This window comes from Vigna unguiculata, chromosome 5, assembly GCF_037176805.1.
Source record: "Vigna unguiculata cultivar grain cowpea cultivar isolate G323 ecotype 2 chromosome 5, ASM3717680v1, whole genome shotgun sequence".
Taxonomy (NCBI): Eukaryota; Viridiplantae; Streptophyta; class Magnoliopsida; order Fabales; family Fabaceae; genus Vigna; species Vigna unguiculata.
This window is the reverse complement of record NC_140796.1, coordinates 2,426,094-2,443,179: the sequence shown is the minus strand read 5'-3', so window position 1 is coordinate 2,443,179 and position 17,086 is coordinate 2,426,094. Positions and strand designations below refer to the sequence as shown.

General features: G+C 37.0%; 3 protein-coding genes across 3 annotated transcripts; all 3 read left to right on the top strand.

Annotated features, from left to right (window-relative positions):
- The first annotated feature begins 2,345 nt into the window (after positions 1 to 2,345).
- On the top strand, positions 2,346 to 5,799 carry LOC146885975 (receptor-like protein kinase FERONIA). The gene is made up of 2 exons (XM_085673061.1): positions 2,346 to 3,334; positions 3,455 to 5,799. The coding sequence occupies exons 1-2, from the start codon at positions 2,584 to 2,586 to the stop codon at positions 5,119 to 5,121; spliced, it is 2,418 nt and encodes an 805-aa protein (XP_085529187.1). The 5' UTR covers positions 2,346 to 2,583; the 3' UTR covers positions 5,122 to 5,799.
- Positions 5,800 to 9,055: 3,256 nt separating this feature from the next.
- LOC146885974 (receptor-like protein kinase FERONIA) lies at positions 9,056 to 13,445 on the top strand. The gene is made up of 3 exons (XM_085673538.1): positions 9,056 to 11,239; positions 12,543 to 12,731; positions 12,806 to 13,445. Exons 1-3 carry the CDS (start codon positions 9,385 to 9,387, stop codon positions 13,186 to 13,188), a joined length of 2,427 nt encoding a protein of 808 aa, XP_085529664.1. The 5' UTR covers positions 9,056 to 9,384; the 3' UTR covers positions 13,189 to 13,445.
- A 1,522-nt stretch (positions 13,446 to 14,967) lies between these two features.
- On the top strand, positions 14,968 to 16,974 carry LOC146885973 (receptor-like protein kinase ANXUR2). Its single transcript, XM_085673537.1, has 2 exons — positions 14,968 to 15,604; positions 16,274 to 16,974. The coding sequence occupies exons 1-2, from the start codon at positions 14,968 to 14,970 to the stop codon at positions 16,723 to 16,725; spliced, it is 1,089 nt and encodes a 362-aa protein (XP_085529663.1). The 3' UTR covers positions 16,726 to 16,974.
- Positions 16,975 to 17,086: the final 112 nt, after the last annotated feature.

Below are 17,086 nucleotides of genomic sequence, written 5' to 3'. Positions count from 1 at the left end.
ATTAAAATGAATAATGATAGAATGACACCCCAAAGTTACCACTTTCATGACCACCTTACGTGGCAGTAGGAATTAGATTTAAATTATTATTTTTTTAGTTGAAAAATTAAATTGGCATCAGGAAGCGTTATTTCCCGCACACGCGCGTGTAGTCACAGCCAGTTGCCACATTTCCCACACAGCAGTCTACGCATTTGTGTTTTCGTTTTTGAAAAATCCTCCACCGCTCCACCGCTCCACCGCTTCTCCATTTCTCATTTTTCTTTCTCCAAAGCGCCCGCACACACACAGAACCCTCTCCTTGCCTTCTTCCCGCACACACACCGCCCAAATAACCCTTCCCGAATCCCTCTCCCTCTCCCGCTCTGTCTCCACCAACAGTTCGAACCCCTCCCTGCGAGAAACCCTAACCCTCTCCCTCTCCCTCTCCCTCTCCATCTCCACCAACAGTTCGAGGCAACTTTTTCTGCCGTCGTTGCTCAATCCCCGAACCCCTCCACACTCCCAATTTCATAACCTAACCTATACTTTTCCCCAATGTCGACGCTCAACACCGCTGCTCCCACCGCTTATCCTCACCTGCCGTTTTCTTGTTCACTCACTCACGCACTGATCTTCATCAACACCTCAACCTCCCTTCACTCAAAAATTGGTGGACGTTCAGCAGCTTGCAACCCATACAAAAGTAACATGTAACCCAGGACATAGTTTTTGGACAAATTAATTGTAAGGTATTTAAATAAATATACTATCCAACATGAATGGTGGGCCCCACTCTGTTCCCCCCTAGGAAGACAAACAATATTTCATTTCTTTCAATAAATTTGCACTTGATACTTGACAACAAAAATTGGTAACAAAAATTGGTGAACGTTCTTCAGGAGCAGCTTGCAACCCATACACAAGAAACATGTAACCCAGGACTTAGTTTTTGGACAAATTAATTGTAAGGTATTTAAATAAATATACTATCCAACATGAATGGTGGGCCCCACTCTGTTCCCCCTAGGAAGACAAACAATATTTCATTTCTTTCAATAAATTTGCACTTGATACTTGACAACAAAAATTGGTGGACGTTCTTCAGGAGCAGCTTGCAACCCATACACAAGTAACATGTAACCCAGGACATAGTTTTTGGACACATTAATTGTAAGGTATTTAAATAAATATACTATCCAACATGAATGGTGGGCCCCACTCTGTTCCCCCCTAGGAAGACAAACAATATTTCATTTCTTTCATGTTGGATAGTATATTTATTTAAATACCTTACAATTAATTTGTCCAAAAACTATGTCCTGGGTTACATGTTACTTGTGGTATGGGTTGCAAGCTGCTGCTGCTGAAGAACGTCCACCAATTTTTGTTGTCAAGTATCAAGTGCAAATTTATTGAAAGAAATGAAATATTGTTTGTCTTCCTAGGGGGGAACAGAGTGGGGCCCACCATTCATGTTGGATAGTATATTTATTTAAATACCTTACAATTAATTTGTCCAAAAACTATGTCCTGGGTTACATGTTACTTTTGTATGGGTTGCAAGCTGCTCCTGAAGAACGTCCACCAATTTTTGAGTGAAGGGAGGTTGAGGTGTTGATGAAGATCAGTGCATGAGTGAGTGAACAAGAAAACGGCAGGTGAGGATAAGCGGTGGGAGCAACGGTGGTGAGCGTCGACATTGGGGAAAAGTATAGGTTAGGTTATGAAATTGGGAGTGTGGAGGGGTTCGGGGATTGAGCAACGACAGCAGAAAAAGTTGCCTCGAACTGTTGGTGGAGACGGAGAGGGAGAGGGTGAGGGAGAGGGTTAGGGTTTCTCGCAGGGAGGGGTTCGAACTGTTGGTGGAGACAGAGCGGGAGAGGGAGAGGGAGAGGGATTCGGGAAGGGTTATTTGGGCGGTGTGTGTGCGGGAAGAAGGCAAGGAGAGGGTTCTGTGTGTGTGCGGGCGCTTTGGAGAAAGAAAAATGAGAAATGGAGAAGCAGTGGAGCGGTGGAGGATTTTTCAAAAACGAAAACACAAATGCGCGGACTGCTGTGTGGGAAATGTGGCAACTGACTGTGACTACACGCGCGTGTGCGGAAAATAACGCTTCCTGATGCCAATTTAATTTTTCAATTAAAAAAATAATAATTTAAATCTAATTCCTGCTACCACGTAAGATGGTCATGAAAGTGGTAACTTTGGGGGTGTCATTCTATCATTATTCTATTAAAATATACACGTGATTATATTAATTATCAATAAAGTTAAAAAATAAATTACTTGATATATTTTGCCTTCCTGACATTTTCAACACAGTACGTTGACATAAGCAGAACTCAAACGTAGACTCTTTTGCCTAGGTAGACTTGAGGTCACTGTTCAGTTCTTCAAAATTAGTCACCCCCAGCCTTTTGAATCACTCATGCAAAATTTTACATGTAAATCTTTCAATTTTTTTTACGTATTTTAAAATAACAGAATTATTTATTGATATTATTATTTGATTGATACCGTGTTGAACTGTTTGAGTATAGTCACCTTCTTTGATTTATCATGTTTAAGCTATTTGTTTTGCTACTGTGTGTTGCTTTGATTACATGATATTGATGGAAACAACTTGCACGCGAGCTGCTTCAGGAACCATTCTCCTCCTCTTCCTCCTGTTGTGGTGCCTCTCTTTCCTTTCCATAGCAGACCATATTTATAGTCCCAGTGACCTCTTCAGCATCAGCTGTGGCTCATCCACCAACTTCTCCACTCTCGACACTCGCAATTGGACTTCAGACATCCACTTCCTCTCTCCAACCCACCTCTCAGTTTCTGCTCCTTCACTCACACCATCTACCATCCAGGGTCCCTACACCCATGCTCGTCTCTCTCACTCTCCATTCTCTTACTCTTTCCCTCTCACACCAGGTCCCAAGTTCATCCGTCTTTTCTTCTACTCAACTTCTTACCAAAACTTCCCTCGCTCCCAAGCCTCTTTCTCAGTCCAAGCAGGCCCCTACACCCTCCTCCATCACTTCAATGCTTCCCTCAACGACGATGCCGAAGATGACCCTAGCCACCCTCACATCTTGTTCAGAGAGTACTGCGTCTACGTTGGAGCAGGTGAGAAGCTGAACATAACCTTCATTCCAAGCTCCACGGGTTCCTATGCTTTCATCAATGGAATCGAGATTGTTTCAATGCCCTCTTATCTCTACTATACCAATCCTAACGTCGACATCGATGGATTGCCTAAACTTGTTGGGGGAGAAACATATCCAATCGAAAACCATTTGGCTCTGGAAACAAAGTACCGGTTAGGACTTGCGAACCGAAATATCCCCGAAGCAGAGGACACAGGTATGCTTAGGGTGTGGGATATCCATAATAAATATATAACTAGTCAAAGTGTAAAATCTTTTTATATTGGCAATAAACCCAAGCTGAACTTCACTAAGACTCCTAACTACACTGCACCAGACCAGGTATACCTATCACTAGTGAATATGGGACCTAATGCCTCCATCAACATGGGGTTCAACCTCACATGGCAGCTTCCTGTTGATCCTGGTTTCACCTACATGCTACGGTTACACTTTTGCCAGCTTGACCCGGAAGTTATTGGGTCTGGTGACCAGATCTTCCTCATCTACATTCGGGATGATTTGGTTGAAGACTTTGTAGACATTTTCTCTTGGGGCGGTAAGCAGAGGGGTGTACCAGTGGTTAGAGACTACGCAGTAATCATCAACGCCTCAGATAATCAGAAAAAGACATATCTTTCTGTGAAATTGCACCCTCACGATAAAAGCTTGATCAAGGACGCACAACTAAACGCAATTGAACTCTTCAAAATCAGCGATCCAACAGGTAATCTCGCTGTACCTGGCTCAGACCCTCCTCCACAGACCGTTCAAATATCAAAAAATAAAAACAACAGCACCGCCAGAATCCCTGCCGCCGTTGCGGGGGCAGTTTCGGGTGTCCTTTTGTTCTCCTTTATTGTCGCTTTTTTCCTCATCAAACGCAGGAAGAACGTCGTTGACAACAAGGGTCCCCATAAAAAAGACGGAACTTCTCGGTGTAGCGGTTTATTATCGATACCGACCGCCCTCTGCCGCCAGTTCTCAATCGCCGAAATCAAAGTCGCAACCAACAACTTCGACCAAGTCTTCGAGGTTGGCGTGGGAGGCTTCGGCAACGTCTACAAAGGTCACATCGACAATGGCTCAACTACTGTCGCAGTCAAAAGGCTTAAACCAGGTTCTCGCCAAGGTATTCGCGAGTTCAAGAACGAGATCCAAATGTTGTCTCAACTTTGTCACCCCAATATCGTTTCCCTCATTGGTTACTGTTACGAGAACAACGAAATGATCCTCGTTTACGATTTCATGAATCACGGCAACCTCCGGGACCATCTCTACGACACTGATAACCCGTCTTTGTCGTGGGAGCGTAGGCTCCAGATATGCATAGGTGTTGCACGAGGATTGCATTATCTGCATACAGGTGAGAAGCAGGTGATCATTCACCGTGACGTGAAAAGCAGCAATATCTTGTTGGATGACAAATGGGTGGCGAAGGTTTCAGATTTCGGATTATCCCGAATTGGGGGGCCCAGTGGTTCTTCGATGAGTAGCGTGAGCGTGAAAACTGAGGTGAAAGGTAGTATTGGATATTTGGACCCAGAGTATTACAAGCGACACCTTTTGACGGAGAAGTCTGACGTGTACTCGCTTGGGGTGATGTTGTTGGAGGTGTTATCTGGGAGGAAGCCTTTGTTCTCTGGAGAGGAAAAGCAACGAATGTCACTTGTTAATTGGGCGAAAGATTGCTACGAGAAGGGAACTCCGAATGAGATTGTGGATACAGAACTCAAGGGCCAGGTAGCACCTCAGTCGTTGCGCAAATTTGTTGAAGTTGCATTCGCTTGTTTGGTTGAAGATGGGACTCAACGACCTTCCATGAACGATGTCGTTGAGTTGTTGGAGTTTGCTCTTGAGCTTCAGGTTCTTGCTGTTAATGGTGCGTTGCTGAGTCCTCTTAATTATGAAGGCCGTAACACCCCAAAAATAGTTTCACATTACTCGTTTAACATACCCAGAAGCTGGTCTACTGAAGCATTATTTAACTATTCGTCTAACTAGAGAAAATAAGGTGTACGTTGGCACCAACATTCATCGCAACATCAAACCTAGCAACATTCTTTTGGATGCAAACATGGAGCCAAAGCTTGTGGGCTTTGGCTTTAGCGTACAGGGATAACGTTTAACGTCAAAGCCAAAAAGCCAATTAAAGTAGATTTTGATGCAGACAATGTTTTATTTATGATATTACTTACTGTAGTTACAGTTAAATGTTGTCATTAAATTAAGCTAACACTTCCACTATGTATAGTTACTTTTGGCTACCTTGCAAAGAAGCATCTCGTGAATCTTACCATCACAGATAAAACTGATGTTTATTCATTTGGTATGGTTGTACTAGAAGTTGTGAGAGGAGGAAATTATTTAAGAATGGAAGAATTTTGGGATGAGCCTATTGAGAGAATCCAAATATCTAAGGAAAGATTGCTCCGAAGTGTTGGCAAGTATTCTTAGATATAACTAAGATGTGTAAAGGATGACCCAAATGAGCGACCAGCAATGGGTGAAGTAGAGGTGCAACTTGAGCATGCTCTTGTGTTGCAGGAACAAGCAACTTTGGTTTGGTTTTATTTGTTTGGAAGTCGTGGTATGGTGTTACGACTTCTTTGACAGTGTTTATTTTTGTCGAAAATTTTGAAAATTTTGTCTACCTATGACATGCATAGACTTTAATTAAAATTATTTTGGCAAAAAATGTTAATTCGTCAATATTTATGATGACTTCTTCACAACGAACACGACTTAATTCTTTAAGTATTATTTTAAAAATCCATCGAGATATATAATTTCAAACAGTAAATTAATTCCCATTCGTCAAGAAAAACCATTTTTACCTATTCCAACATTTCTCGACTTCCACTTTTCAAAAGTGGTCATACAAAATTGTTTATGGACAACTCTCCAGATCTTTTACGGATACTTAACTGCAGCAGTATTATTGTCACCGTAATTAGCTTGAACTAATATAAATTTAAAAGCAGTGAAGGAAGTCTTATTTTAACTAAATACGTCATTAAAAATCTCATTTTAATTTTATTCCTCCTGGAATGAAATGGAAAGATATTGTTGTCTGTACTAAAAAAATTGTCAATAATATTTTAGAAGTGCCTATGTATGTAGTTCAATCATGTTTTCTTATTTACATGATGTGTCTTAATTAGCTTCTAAAGAAAAATTCGCTTAAAACTTTCAATAGTGACAATGCCGGAGTTTCGAGAAGCATACGTCTACACTGATCAGTAGTTGTATTTAAATTTATTGTAACGTTTATAATATTAAATAACAAAATATATGTGTGTTAAATCTAATTAGTTGGACATAAAAGTTTAATTAAATGAATAAAATATTAATTAATAATTAAAATATAACAAATTAAATTAATGAGTATTTTATTATTTATTATAAATTAATGAAATAATTCTTTTGTTTTCTATAATAAAAAGAGAAAATAGGCTGTTACAAATTCATTCGAATATTAGAGGAAAGATTGCACCTAGAGTGTTGGCAAGTCTTTATAGATATGATGCAAGGACGTGGGCAATTTTGTATTTCAAGATCTTTTTAAACTGGAATTTGTAAAAATAAATTCGTTGAATTTTTTTTGTAAAATAGGGATAAGTTGTCAGGGTGGAGGACGATATTACTGGTGAAGTCGTCTTCCATCTTACCGATTTCTATTTTTTTTTTTTTTAAAGTAAAATTGTCATCATGAAAGCCAGTGAAGTGAAAAAGTGAAATCGTGTAATCTTTATAGATAGTGGAAGGCAAAGCAATGTTAAAAGCAATGTTAACTGAGGCCTTAGACAAAAGAGTTAAGGAAAAGAAAGAATTGGACTTATCTGCGGGAGGCGACATTCCTCCAAAAGAGGAAGAACAACATCTCTTTGTGCCAAACAATCCTCCAATTGAATCTGTACCTCTTCAGGCATCTGTTGTTGAAGCAGCAGACATATGTTGTTGAAGCAGTCCCATCTATGGCGTCCGAGATGTTGAAGTCGTCACTTAAGATGACGACTTCACTTTTTCACTTTACAAAAACCAATTCTCATGACGACGACTTCACTTTTCTGAAAAAAAAAAAAAATCGGTAGAGTGAAGGATGACTTCATCTGTAACGTCGTCCTCCACCCTGACGATTTATTCCTATTTTACAAAAAAAAAATTAACAGACCTACTTTTACAAATTTCAATTCAAAAAGACCCTAAAATACAAAATTGCCAAGGATGCATGAAATATAAAGCAGATGAGCGACCAACAATGGGTGAGGTACACTACTAAAAAAACGTATATTTCCTGCCAATTTTGTTTTGAATTTTTTTTTTAGGAAATACTTATAAATTTTGTTACGAAGAAAAGATTTGCAGAAAATTGCTGTCAATTTTTTTGCAAAATATTTTGTATAAAACATTTTTCGCAACAAATTTTGTAAGAAATACTTGCGAATTTTATAACTTTATAAAAAATAATTACCTACGAAAGAATTACCTGCCAATTAAAATTCTTAGAAAAAATAGCAGAAAATAGTCTTTTCTTACAAATTCTTTTAACAAATTTGAAAAAAATTCTAATGAGAATTTGTAGTAGTGGTAGAGGTGCAACTTGAGTAAAAATTTACATAAACTACACAATAATAACTAAAATACTTACTAGTTATAATTAACTTAAATCTTCCTTCTACACCTCATAGTTTCGTCAATGGGTAATTGTGGTGTCTATTAAAATTTAATATGGTCTCTAACGTATTTAAAATGAAACCCTTTTAGTCTAATATAATATATCATCTAATTAATTAAAAAAATAATATACTTTTGTAATAAAAATGTAAAGTTTATAATTAAATACTATTAATAAATTCTAAAAAAACAAGTAATTAATTTGTTAGTTGGAGAATGTTTTACTAAAAGATCAACATGTTGTTTAATTTCAGAAAACTGAAACATGTAATACGATATTTAATAATCTTTGTAAAAATAAAAAATTACAAAATTATAAAAAAATATATTTATAGTGAGTCAACAAATCAATGAGCAAGTCATGCAATTTCCTATTTATTAAGCAGATGAAATATTTGTGGCTAGAAGCCAAAGTTGCTAACAATATGTGTAATTTTCTATTTTGCTAACAATAAAAATGTAACAAGATGACAAAATGTTGAAGTTGAAAGAAAAGACGTATGGAAGAATCTCAATGCGTCCAAATAAATATTTCTAATATAATTTTATCAAGTCTAAGCCTTTGTTCTTTGGGTGGTTCAATATTTATTGTCCTTTCTTTTTCTCACAAGAAAAAAAAAATTATGTTAGTTTAAATTTCTATAACTAATTAAGTTAAGTTAGTGTTCCTACTTGGAATTCAACATTTTTTAAGTGGAACATTCAATGATGTGAAATATTTCATATATTAATAAATAGGATGAGGTGTGGAAAATAAGGAAGGAAATATTTTTTTAATAACTAAAAGACAAATTAATTAGTTTAATTTAGCAACTAAAACAGTATTTACGTAATTATTCAAAAATAAATAAATACTATTGAAAAATCACTTTTTTATATGTTTCAATCAAATTGAATAAGTAAAAGAAAAAAATTTCCATTAAATTATTTTTTGAGTTGAATTCAAATCACACATACTTCAATTTTTGTAAAAAAATAATTCTTTAAAATCTTAATTATAAAAATTAATTTAAAATTGCTGACAAAAATGAAATGATTTTATGTTTTGTTTTATTTTTCCTAGAGGAGAAATTTGTGGAAGAAGACCTTGACCTGTGTGCAGCAAGGCTATGAGATATTTTAGTGTAGATCATCAAAGTTATAATATTTACTTTACTATATTAAAATACAATATATCAATATTTATTATAATAAAATTACTATTTAATCAAATAACTTCTATATCCAAAACAGAAATACAAATTACTTGATATATTTTTCCCTTCCTGAGATTTTCAACACAGAAGGCTGACATGAAACAGAAATCAAATGTAGACTACCTTGTCTCTGTAAACTTGAAGTTCCTGTTCAGTTCTTTAACAATACTCGTCATCTACCCTTTTGAATCATGCAAAATTCTACACGTAAATCTTTCAAATTTCCTATACTTTTATAAATTTTAAAATAACAGAATTATTTATTGATGTTATTATTTATTTTATTGATATTGGATGAGTGTTGAACTGTTTGAGTATAATCACCTTCTTTGATTTATCATATTTTCAAGCTCTTTGTTTTCCTACTGTATGTTGCTTTGATTACATAATATTGATGGAAACAACTTACCCGAGAGCTGCTTCAGGAACCATTCTCCTTCTCTTCTTGTTGTTGTGCCTCTCTTTCCTCTCCATAGCAGACCATATTTATCGTCCCACTGACCTCTTCACCATCAGTTGTGGCTCACCCACCAACTTCTCCACTTCCGACACTCGGAATTGGACTACAGACATCCACTTCCTCTCTCCAACCCACCTCTCAGTTTCTGCTCCTTCACTCACACCGTCTACCATCCAGGGTCCCTACACCCATGCTCGTCTCTCTCACTCTCCATTCTCTTACTCTTTCCCTCTCACACCAGGCCCCAAGTTCATCCGTCTCTTCTTCTACTCAACTTCTTACCAAAACTTCCCTCGTTCCCTAGCCTCTTTCTCAGTCCAAGCAGGCCCCTACACCCTCCTTCAACATTTCAACGCTTCCCTCAACGCCGATGCTGATGATGACCCTAGCAACACTGACATCTTGTTCAGAGAGTATTGCATCTACGTGGGGCACGGTGAGAAACTGAATATAACCTTCTTTCCCAGCACCGCGTATTCCTTCGCTTTCATCAACGGGATCGAGGTTGTTTCGATGCCCCCTTATCTCTACTACACCCATCCTAACGTCACCACCGCTGGATTGCCCCAAGTTGTTGGAGGGAAAACATATCCAATCGACAACCATTTGGCTTTCGAGAGAAAGTACCGGCTAAGATTTGGGGACCGAATTATCCCCCCCGCAGAGGACACGGGTATGCTCAGGACGTGGGATGTCCATAATCAATATATAACTACTCAAAGTGCAAAATCTCTTGATTATGACCATATAATCAAACTGAACTTCACGAAGACTCCTAACTACACTGCACCAGATCAAGTATACCGATCCTTAACTAATATGGGACCTAATGCCTCCATCAACATGGGGTTCAACCTCACATGGCAGCTTCCTGTTGATCCTGGTTTCACCTACATGCTACGGTTACACTTTTGCCAGCTTAACCCGAAGGTTATTCAGTCTGGTGACCTGATCTTCCTCATCTACATTCAGGATCATTTGGTTGAAGACTTTGTAGACATTTTCTCTTGGGGCGGTAAGCAGAGGGGTGTACCAGTGGTCAGAGACTACGCAGTCATCATCAACGCCTCAGATAATCAGAAAAAGACATATCTTTCTGTGAAATTGCACCCTCACGATAAAAGCTTGATCAAGGACGCACAACTAAACGCAATTGAACTCTTCAAAATTAGCGACCCAACAGGTAATCTCGCTGTACCTGGCTCAGACCCTCCTCCACAGACCGTTCAAATATCAAAAAATAAAAACAACAGCACCACCAGAATCCCTGCCGCCGTTGCGGGGGCAGTTTCGGGTGTCCTTTTGTTCTCCTTTAATGTCGCTTTTTTCCTCATCAAACGCCGGAAGAACGTCGTTGACAACAAGGGTCCTAATAAAAAGGAAGGAACTTCTCGGAGCAGCGGCTTGTTATCGATACCGACCGCCCTCTGCCGCCAGTTCTCAATGGCCGAAATCAAAGTCGCAACTAACAACTTCGACGAAGTCTTCGAGATTGGCGTGGGAGGCTTCGGAAACGTGTACAAAGGTCACATCGACAATGGCTCAACTACTGTCGCAGTTAAAAGGCTTAAACCAGGTTCTCGCCAAGGTATTCGCGAGTTCAAGAACGAGATCCAAATTCTGTCGCAACTTTGTCACCCCAATATCGTTTCCCTCACTGGTTACTGTTACGAGAACAACGAGATGATCCTCGTTTACGATTTCATGAATCACGGCAACCTCCGGGACCATCTCTACGACACTGATAACCCGTCTTTGTCGTGGGAGCGTAGGCTCCAGATATGCATAGGTGTTGCACGAGGATTGCATTATCTGCATACAGGTGTGGAGCAGGTGATCATTCACGAGGATTGCATTATCTGCATAAGGGTTCAAATAAACTTTATACCATCTCAGTTACTGAGTTACTGAATTAAATCAACAATCTTTGAGAGGGTTTGCTAAGGTCCAAACTCACAAGTTCACACCTATTACTTATCATTTTAAATATTTTAAGAACTAGGTAATAAATTTTTATCTCTGAAACGAGACAATATATAGACGCTTAAGCTAAGTTAAAACTATAAAGGCTTAAAACCGTTAAACGTATCAGACTTTTTTTTCTAAAAGCAATGATATTCTACATATAAGCCTTGGAACTTATGTTTTTTTTCCATTAAACCTTGTTATAAAATCAGAAAAACTGTATTGTAAAACAAGAGAAAAAGTAGAGAAGAGGACTTTTCTTATGAAGATGCACATGAAAGAAGGGAGACAAGAAGTGGACTCTAATATATGAGTTCAGTAGATTATTTTTTCTACAAAGGATTTCTCTCTCGATATAAGCCTACTTTTCCACGATACCAAAACTTGATGAAGTTTTACAAAACTTAACAACTAAGTTTCCTTGACAGATAAGTTTTCCAAATCTTTTTAAATTTCATTTTCAAACAAACCTATTTAGTGACAAATAAAATTCAGAGATGGTACAACGCGCTTTCGTTTCTTTCTTATGAAACACGTAAATGAGACAGAGAAAGAGGACCATCTTAGTTTCTGAGGAATATTTAAGAGCTTAGATGAAGAAACCCATGAGATGAATGTTTTTGGCAAGTGACAAGTAATTAAGCAAGCAGGCGTCACAAATTGGAACCATGTTTCCCAAATGTTTGGGTTTCTGCGGTTGGAAGCACACAAGTTCATCTCAGAAACAGTATCCAACGGTAATACAAGAGTTGTGCCGTGAATTTTCTCTCACTGATATTAAGAAATCGACAAACAACTTTGCCAGTACCAGATAATTGGACATTCAAGCTTTGGTAAAGTATACAAAGGTTACCTCCAACACGACGATGGTTCTGAATATTCAGTTTCAATAACGCGATTGTATGCAGGAAAAGACATTGAAGGACGCAACTGGTTTTACAAAGAAGTAGAGTTGCTCTGCCAGCTTCGTCACCCTAATTGTGTGTCTCTTATAGGATTCTGCAACCACAAGAAAGAGAAGATTCTTGTGCACGAGTACATGTCCAATGGATCTCTTAATGAACACATACTACGAGGTGGGATTACAGAAGCACTGTCATGGAGGAAAAGGATAGAGATATGCATAGGAGTAGCTCGTGGACTACACTACCTTCACGCTGGAGTCAAGCGCACCATTATTCACCGTGACGTTTGTCTCAGAAACATTCTTCTGGATGCCCACATGGAGCCAAAACTAGCAGGTTTCTGCCGTAGCTTACAGGGAGCACACTTTATGTCAAAGCCAAAACATATTCCAATAGATGATTTTACTTGGGGTAATACTTTATTTAATCACCTTACTGCTCTCAATATTTTGTGAGTTAAACTAAGCTAATACTTTTGATTATAGGTAGTTTTGGCTACCATCCTATGCACGACTTCAGAGACACTACCGTCACGGATAAATGTGATGTTTTCACATTTGGTTTGCTTCTTCTAGAAGTAGTGTGTGGAAGAAGGCATTTTGATATGAGAGAAAAAGAGGGATTTCTTGAGAAGCCTGTTGAAGAGAATATTGATTTGAATATCAAAGGAAAGATTGTGCCAGATTGTTGGAAAGTGTTTATAGATATCCTCCAAAGATGTGTGAATTGTGAAGCAGATGAGCGACCAACTATGGGTGAGATAGAGGTGCAACTTGATTATGCTCTGTCGTTGCAGGAACAGGCAGAAATCACAAACATCGATGGTAATTATGTCTTATTGTCTAAAACCATTATTAACCTAAGATGAGCATGGTTTGTCATTGCGCCAAGATCACAGTCACTTAGAAGATTTGTTTCATAGGTAATTTTGAGAGCTCAAATAAAGGCTTTTAGCTCTTTGAGACAAACACAGAAGTTGCAGTATACTTTTTGCAGTAGTTAAGTTCAATTAAGATGTCGCTGGCTTTTGTAGCAATCATTGTTTTAATCTTTTTGTTGAATGTGATTGTACCTGAAATATAAATCTGAAGGCAATGAACCAAATCTCAAGTTTCGGGAAAATAATATCAGCAGTAGAACGCTGCAGGAAATTCATCTAGATTCTTTGTAGGAATTAAACCTCTTGCCAGATTCTGCTTGGGTTGATTTTCAATGAGAAACATTTTGTTTTGTATGCAGCTACTTTAGTATGTACGCTAAGATAAAAGCTTGTTTTTCAAAATGATTAATAGCTAAATCAGCTACATATATAGCGCAGAGTGGGGTTGACAGTGGAAGAAACAAGCGAAAAAGATTCAAATTATGCCTAAGCTCTGTAATAATTGACCATTTCATATAGAAATGATTGTTTTACACTGACATTTTTCTCTTAGTTCCACTTTACAACCCATTATAATAATTTAATAATGTGTATTAGAATTTTAGATTAAAAATAAGATAAATTTGATTAAAATAGTATTATGAGATCAAGTGAGTGTATTTTATTTGGTTGGTGTCAAAATATCAGCCTTCTTTGACATTCTAAATTATATTGTCCAAAAGAGAACTTAAAATATTATTTATACAATGTTTATTTGAGGGTATTTTCTATTTAGAGAGACGAGAGATAAATGATAGAGTGATAAGAGGAAAAGAGAGAAATACAAAGATTCTATTTTCTTTTTATCTTGTTTTGTATGTCAAGATTTGAAAATGATTTGAATAAGATTACAGTATTATTCTCGATTATTTTCCGTTGTCTTAATTCAACAATAATGTAAATATGACTTTTAAAGTTATGCTAAATCTCTCTCAAATGTTTAGAAATTTTATTTCTAAATTCATTTACTTGTACTTCCAAATTTTTTAAAATGAACAATACAAACTTAAATTTCTAGTTCATTCAAATTCTTCATCTTTCATTCCTTCAAATCAATTTTCACATATCAACACACCCAAATATTTATCAAACATTTGAGAAATCATTATAGCTATTCATTGTTGAAGTCTGTGATATCGTCTTGATTAATTACTAGTCTGCACTTGCCCAGAAACATTCATCTCTAGGTATTCAATCATTATAGATAAGGCTGTCATGTTTTGGTTTCATTTACGCGTTTCCTTTTTGAAAAAAGGACATGAAAGCGTGTTGCAGAATAGTCCACATGAGTTTCCTCCCCCTTCATTCATCTGCCATATATGAAAGAAAAACGACTTCAATAAATCACATAACTTATTTGTGCATCATAACTATAAATAATAAAAATAATTACACAATTTTTTGGTTAACATAACTTTAGGAATACAAACAAATCGTAGGTCATTTAAATGTTAATCTTATAAAATAAATTTCATTCTAAAGAAGTTTGGCAACCACTTGCCTGAGCACATGATTATTATTTCGAAGATCTGAAAACAAATTATTTTACACTTACAACTTAAGAAATAACAAATGGAGAATGATATTTTGACATTAAGAAATAACATTATTTTTTTAAAATACAAATTAATTTTTGTTAAAACTAATTTAGTCTTATAAGAAAGTCAACGAAAACACAAAATAAAGGAAGATGGGGTTACCAATTATTGATCATATATGAGAAACTAGATGCAAGGAACAGCAATGTTTCTCAAATGTTGGGGCTTCTGCCATTCGAAGCACACAAGTTCATGTCAGTATACGACAATAATAGAAGAGCTGTGCCATCGGTTCTCTCTCACCGATATTAGGAAATCAACCAACAACTTTGATCACAAGAGGCTAATTGACCGTGGAGGTTTTGATATCAAATATAAAGGCTGTTTTCAGCATGATGGTTCTGATTATACAGTCACTATAAAGCGATTTAATGGGGATGGGCCTCAAATATGGAACATGTTCACGAATGAAATAGAGTTGCTCTGCCAGCTTCGTCATCCTAATTGTGTGTCTCTTATAGGATTCTGCAACCACAAGAAAGAGAAGATTGTGGTGTACGAGTACATGTCCAATGGATCTCTGCATCGACACCTACAACGTGGGGAACTGTCATGGAAGAAGAGGCTAGAGATATGCATAGGAGCGGCTCGTGGATTACACTACCTTCATGCTGGAGCCAAGCGCACCATCATTCACTGTGACTTCAGTGCTAAAAGCATTCTTTTAAATGATGATATGGAGCCAAAACTCGCAGATTTCAGCTTTTCTCGACAAGGAGCACCTTCTCTGTCAAAACCAAAACCAATTAAAGTAGACTGTATTTGGGGTAAATTTTTATATTTTGGACTTTCTGCAATGATTTTTGTTAGTTAAATTAAGGTTTTCGACCACAAAAGAAAACTAGAGAAAAATAGAAGAAAGAAACTCTGTTTATTAAACAGTAGTACTAATTAAACAGATTAAGATCACGCATCAAACAACCAACCAAGGTTCATAGGGTTTTAAACAATACTCTATATATAACAAGATATGACTTTTAGGGTTAGTGTTGGGATATTTAGGGCTTTTATATGTGATATGTTTATATATATTTTTCACATATGGGTTATGGTTATAGTCATTGAGAAATTGTGGTTCCATATGATTATACAACATTAGTCTTACACATATAAAGTATCTGACACCAGTTTTATACCAAAACCTTAAGACAATAGTGTTATGGGTCTTTATTCTTATATAGTGTTTAACTTTGTCTTTTCTATCTAACGTAGGATTTTAACTCACACTTGGACTATTCCCAATAGTAAGATATTGTAGAAGTTCTAGTGTTAGACGCACTTAACTACTATATGATAGTCTAGCCACAAACTCTAGGAAAATGTAGTCTTAATATTATTACTACAGGCACTTTAGTAGACAGTTTTCCATGCTATTTATTAAAAGATATGACTTTGAATTCAGGTTCACAAAACTAAAATAATACTTTCACCAATAGGTACTTCAAGCTACATGGCTCGGGAGTATTTCCTGGACGGTACAATCACGGACAAATGTGATGTTTACTCATTTGGTTGGGTTCTGGTAGAAGTTGTGATTGGAACGACATACCTTATAGCAGAAGAACCTGGTAGGCCTGTTGAGGATATAATTGATAAAAATATCAAAAGGAATATTGCACCAGAGTGTTGGAGAGTCATTGTAGATATCATACAAAGATGTGTGAAGAATGATCCTCAAGAGAGGCCAACAATGGGTGAAGTGGAGGTGGAACTTGAGCATGCTCTGTCATTGCAAGAAGGAGCAGATATTGCAAACACCAATGGTGACTATACTCTATTGTCCAAAACCATTATTAACAGAGACTTGTATTGGGGGTCAGAGAATGCTCTGTCGTTGAGGGAAGAAGACATCACAGACGACAGTGATTTAGAGGACTTGCTTCGTTAGTTATTTGGTGAGTTAAAATAAAAGGGAAGCATGCAAATAATACAAGTAAATTAGACAGCACTGCTTTCTCAAAAACATGAAGGGTACACGACTCATATCAAATTATACATTTCCCATTCTGAGATGATCGCACTTCTTTGAGATATCTCTACCTTCTGTGGCTATATTTGTTTTTAGCATCTTTTTTTTTTCGTATCTAAAGCTGTTATTCTAGTTATCATCATAAACTAGTTTAGATTTGAAAGAGAATTAATTCTTGCTTGAGCCTATATAATTCTTACTCTTCCTGTTTATTCATAAAACTGATATAGAACTACAAGACAACTATATAAAAGAGATCTGCGTTAAATTTTCGCTGTCG

Bases quoted from the DNA above. Each gene is read 5' to 3' on its own strand.
- LOC146885975 (XM_085673061.1), top strand. From the start codon at position 2,584: ATGATATTGATGGAAACAACTTGCACGCGAGCTGCTTCAGGAACCATT. The intron at 3,335-3,454 runs GTATGCTTAGGG...ACACTGCACCAG, and splicing joins CCCCGAAGCAGAGGACACAG to ACCAGGTATACCTATCACTA.
- LOC146885973 (XM_085673537.1), top strand. From the start codon at position 14,968: ATGCAAGGAACAGCAATGTTTCTCAAATGTTGGGGCTTCTGCCATTCG. The intron at 15,605-16,273 runs GTAAATTTTTAT...TTTCACCAATAG, and splicing joins TAAAGTAGACTGTATTTGGG to GTACTTCAAGCTACATGGCT.
- LOC146885974 (XM_085673538.1), top strand. From the start codon at position 9,385: ATGGAAACAACTTACCCGAGAGCTGCTTCAGGAACCATTCTCCTTCTC. The intron at 11,240-12,542 runs GTGTTGCACGAG...AGATATGCATAG, and splicing joins TAGGCTCCAGATATGCATAG to GAGTAGCTCGTGGACTACAC. The intron at 12,732-12,805 runs GTAATACTTTAT...TTTTGATTATAG, and splicing joins AATAGATGATTTTACTTGGG to GTAGTTTTGGCTACCATCCT.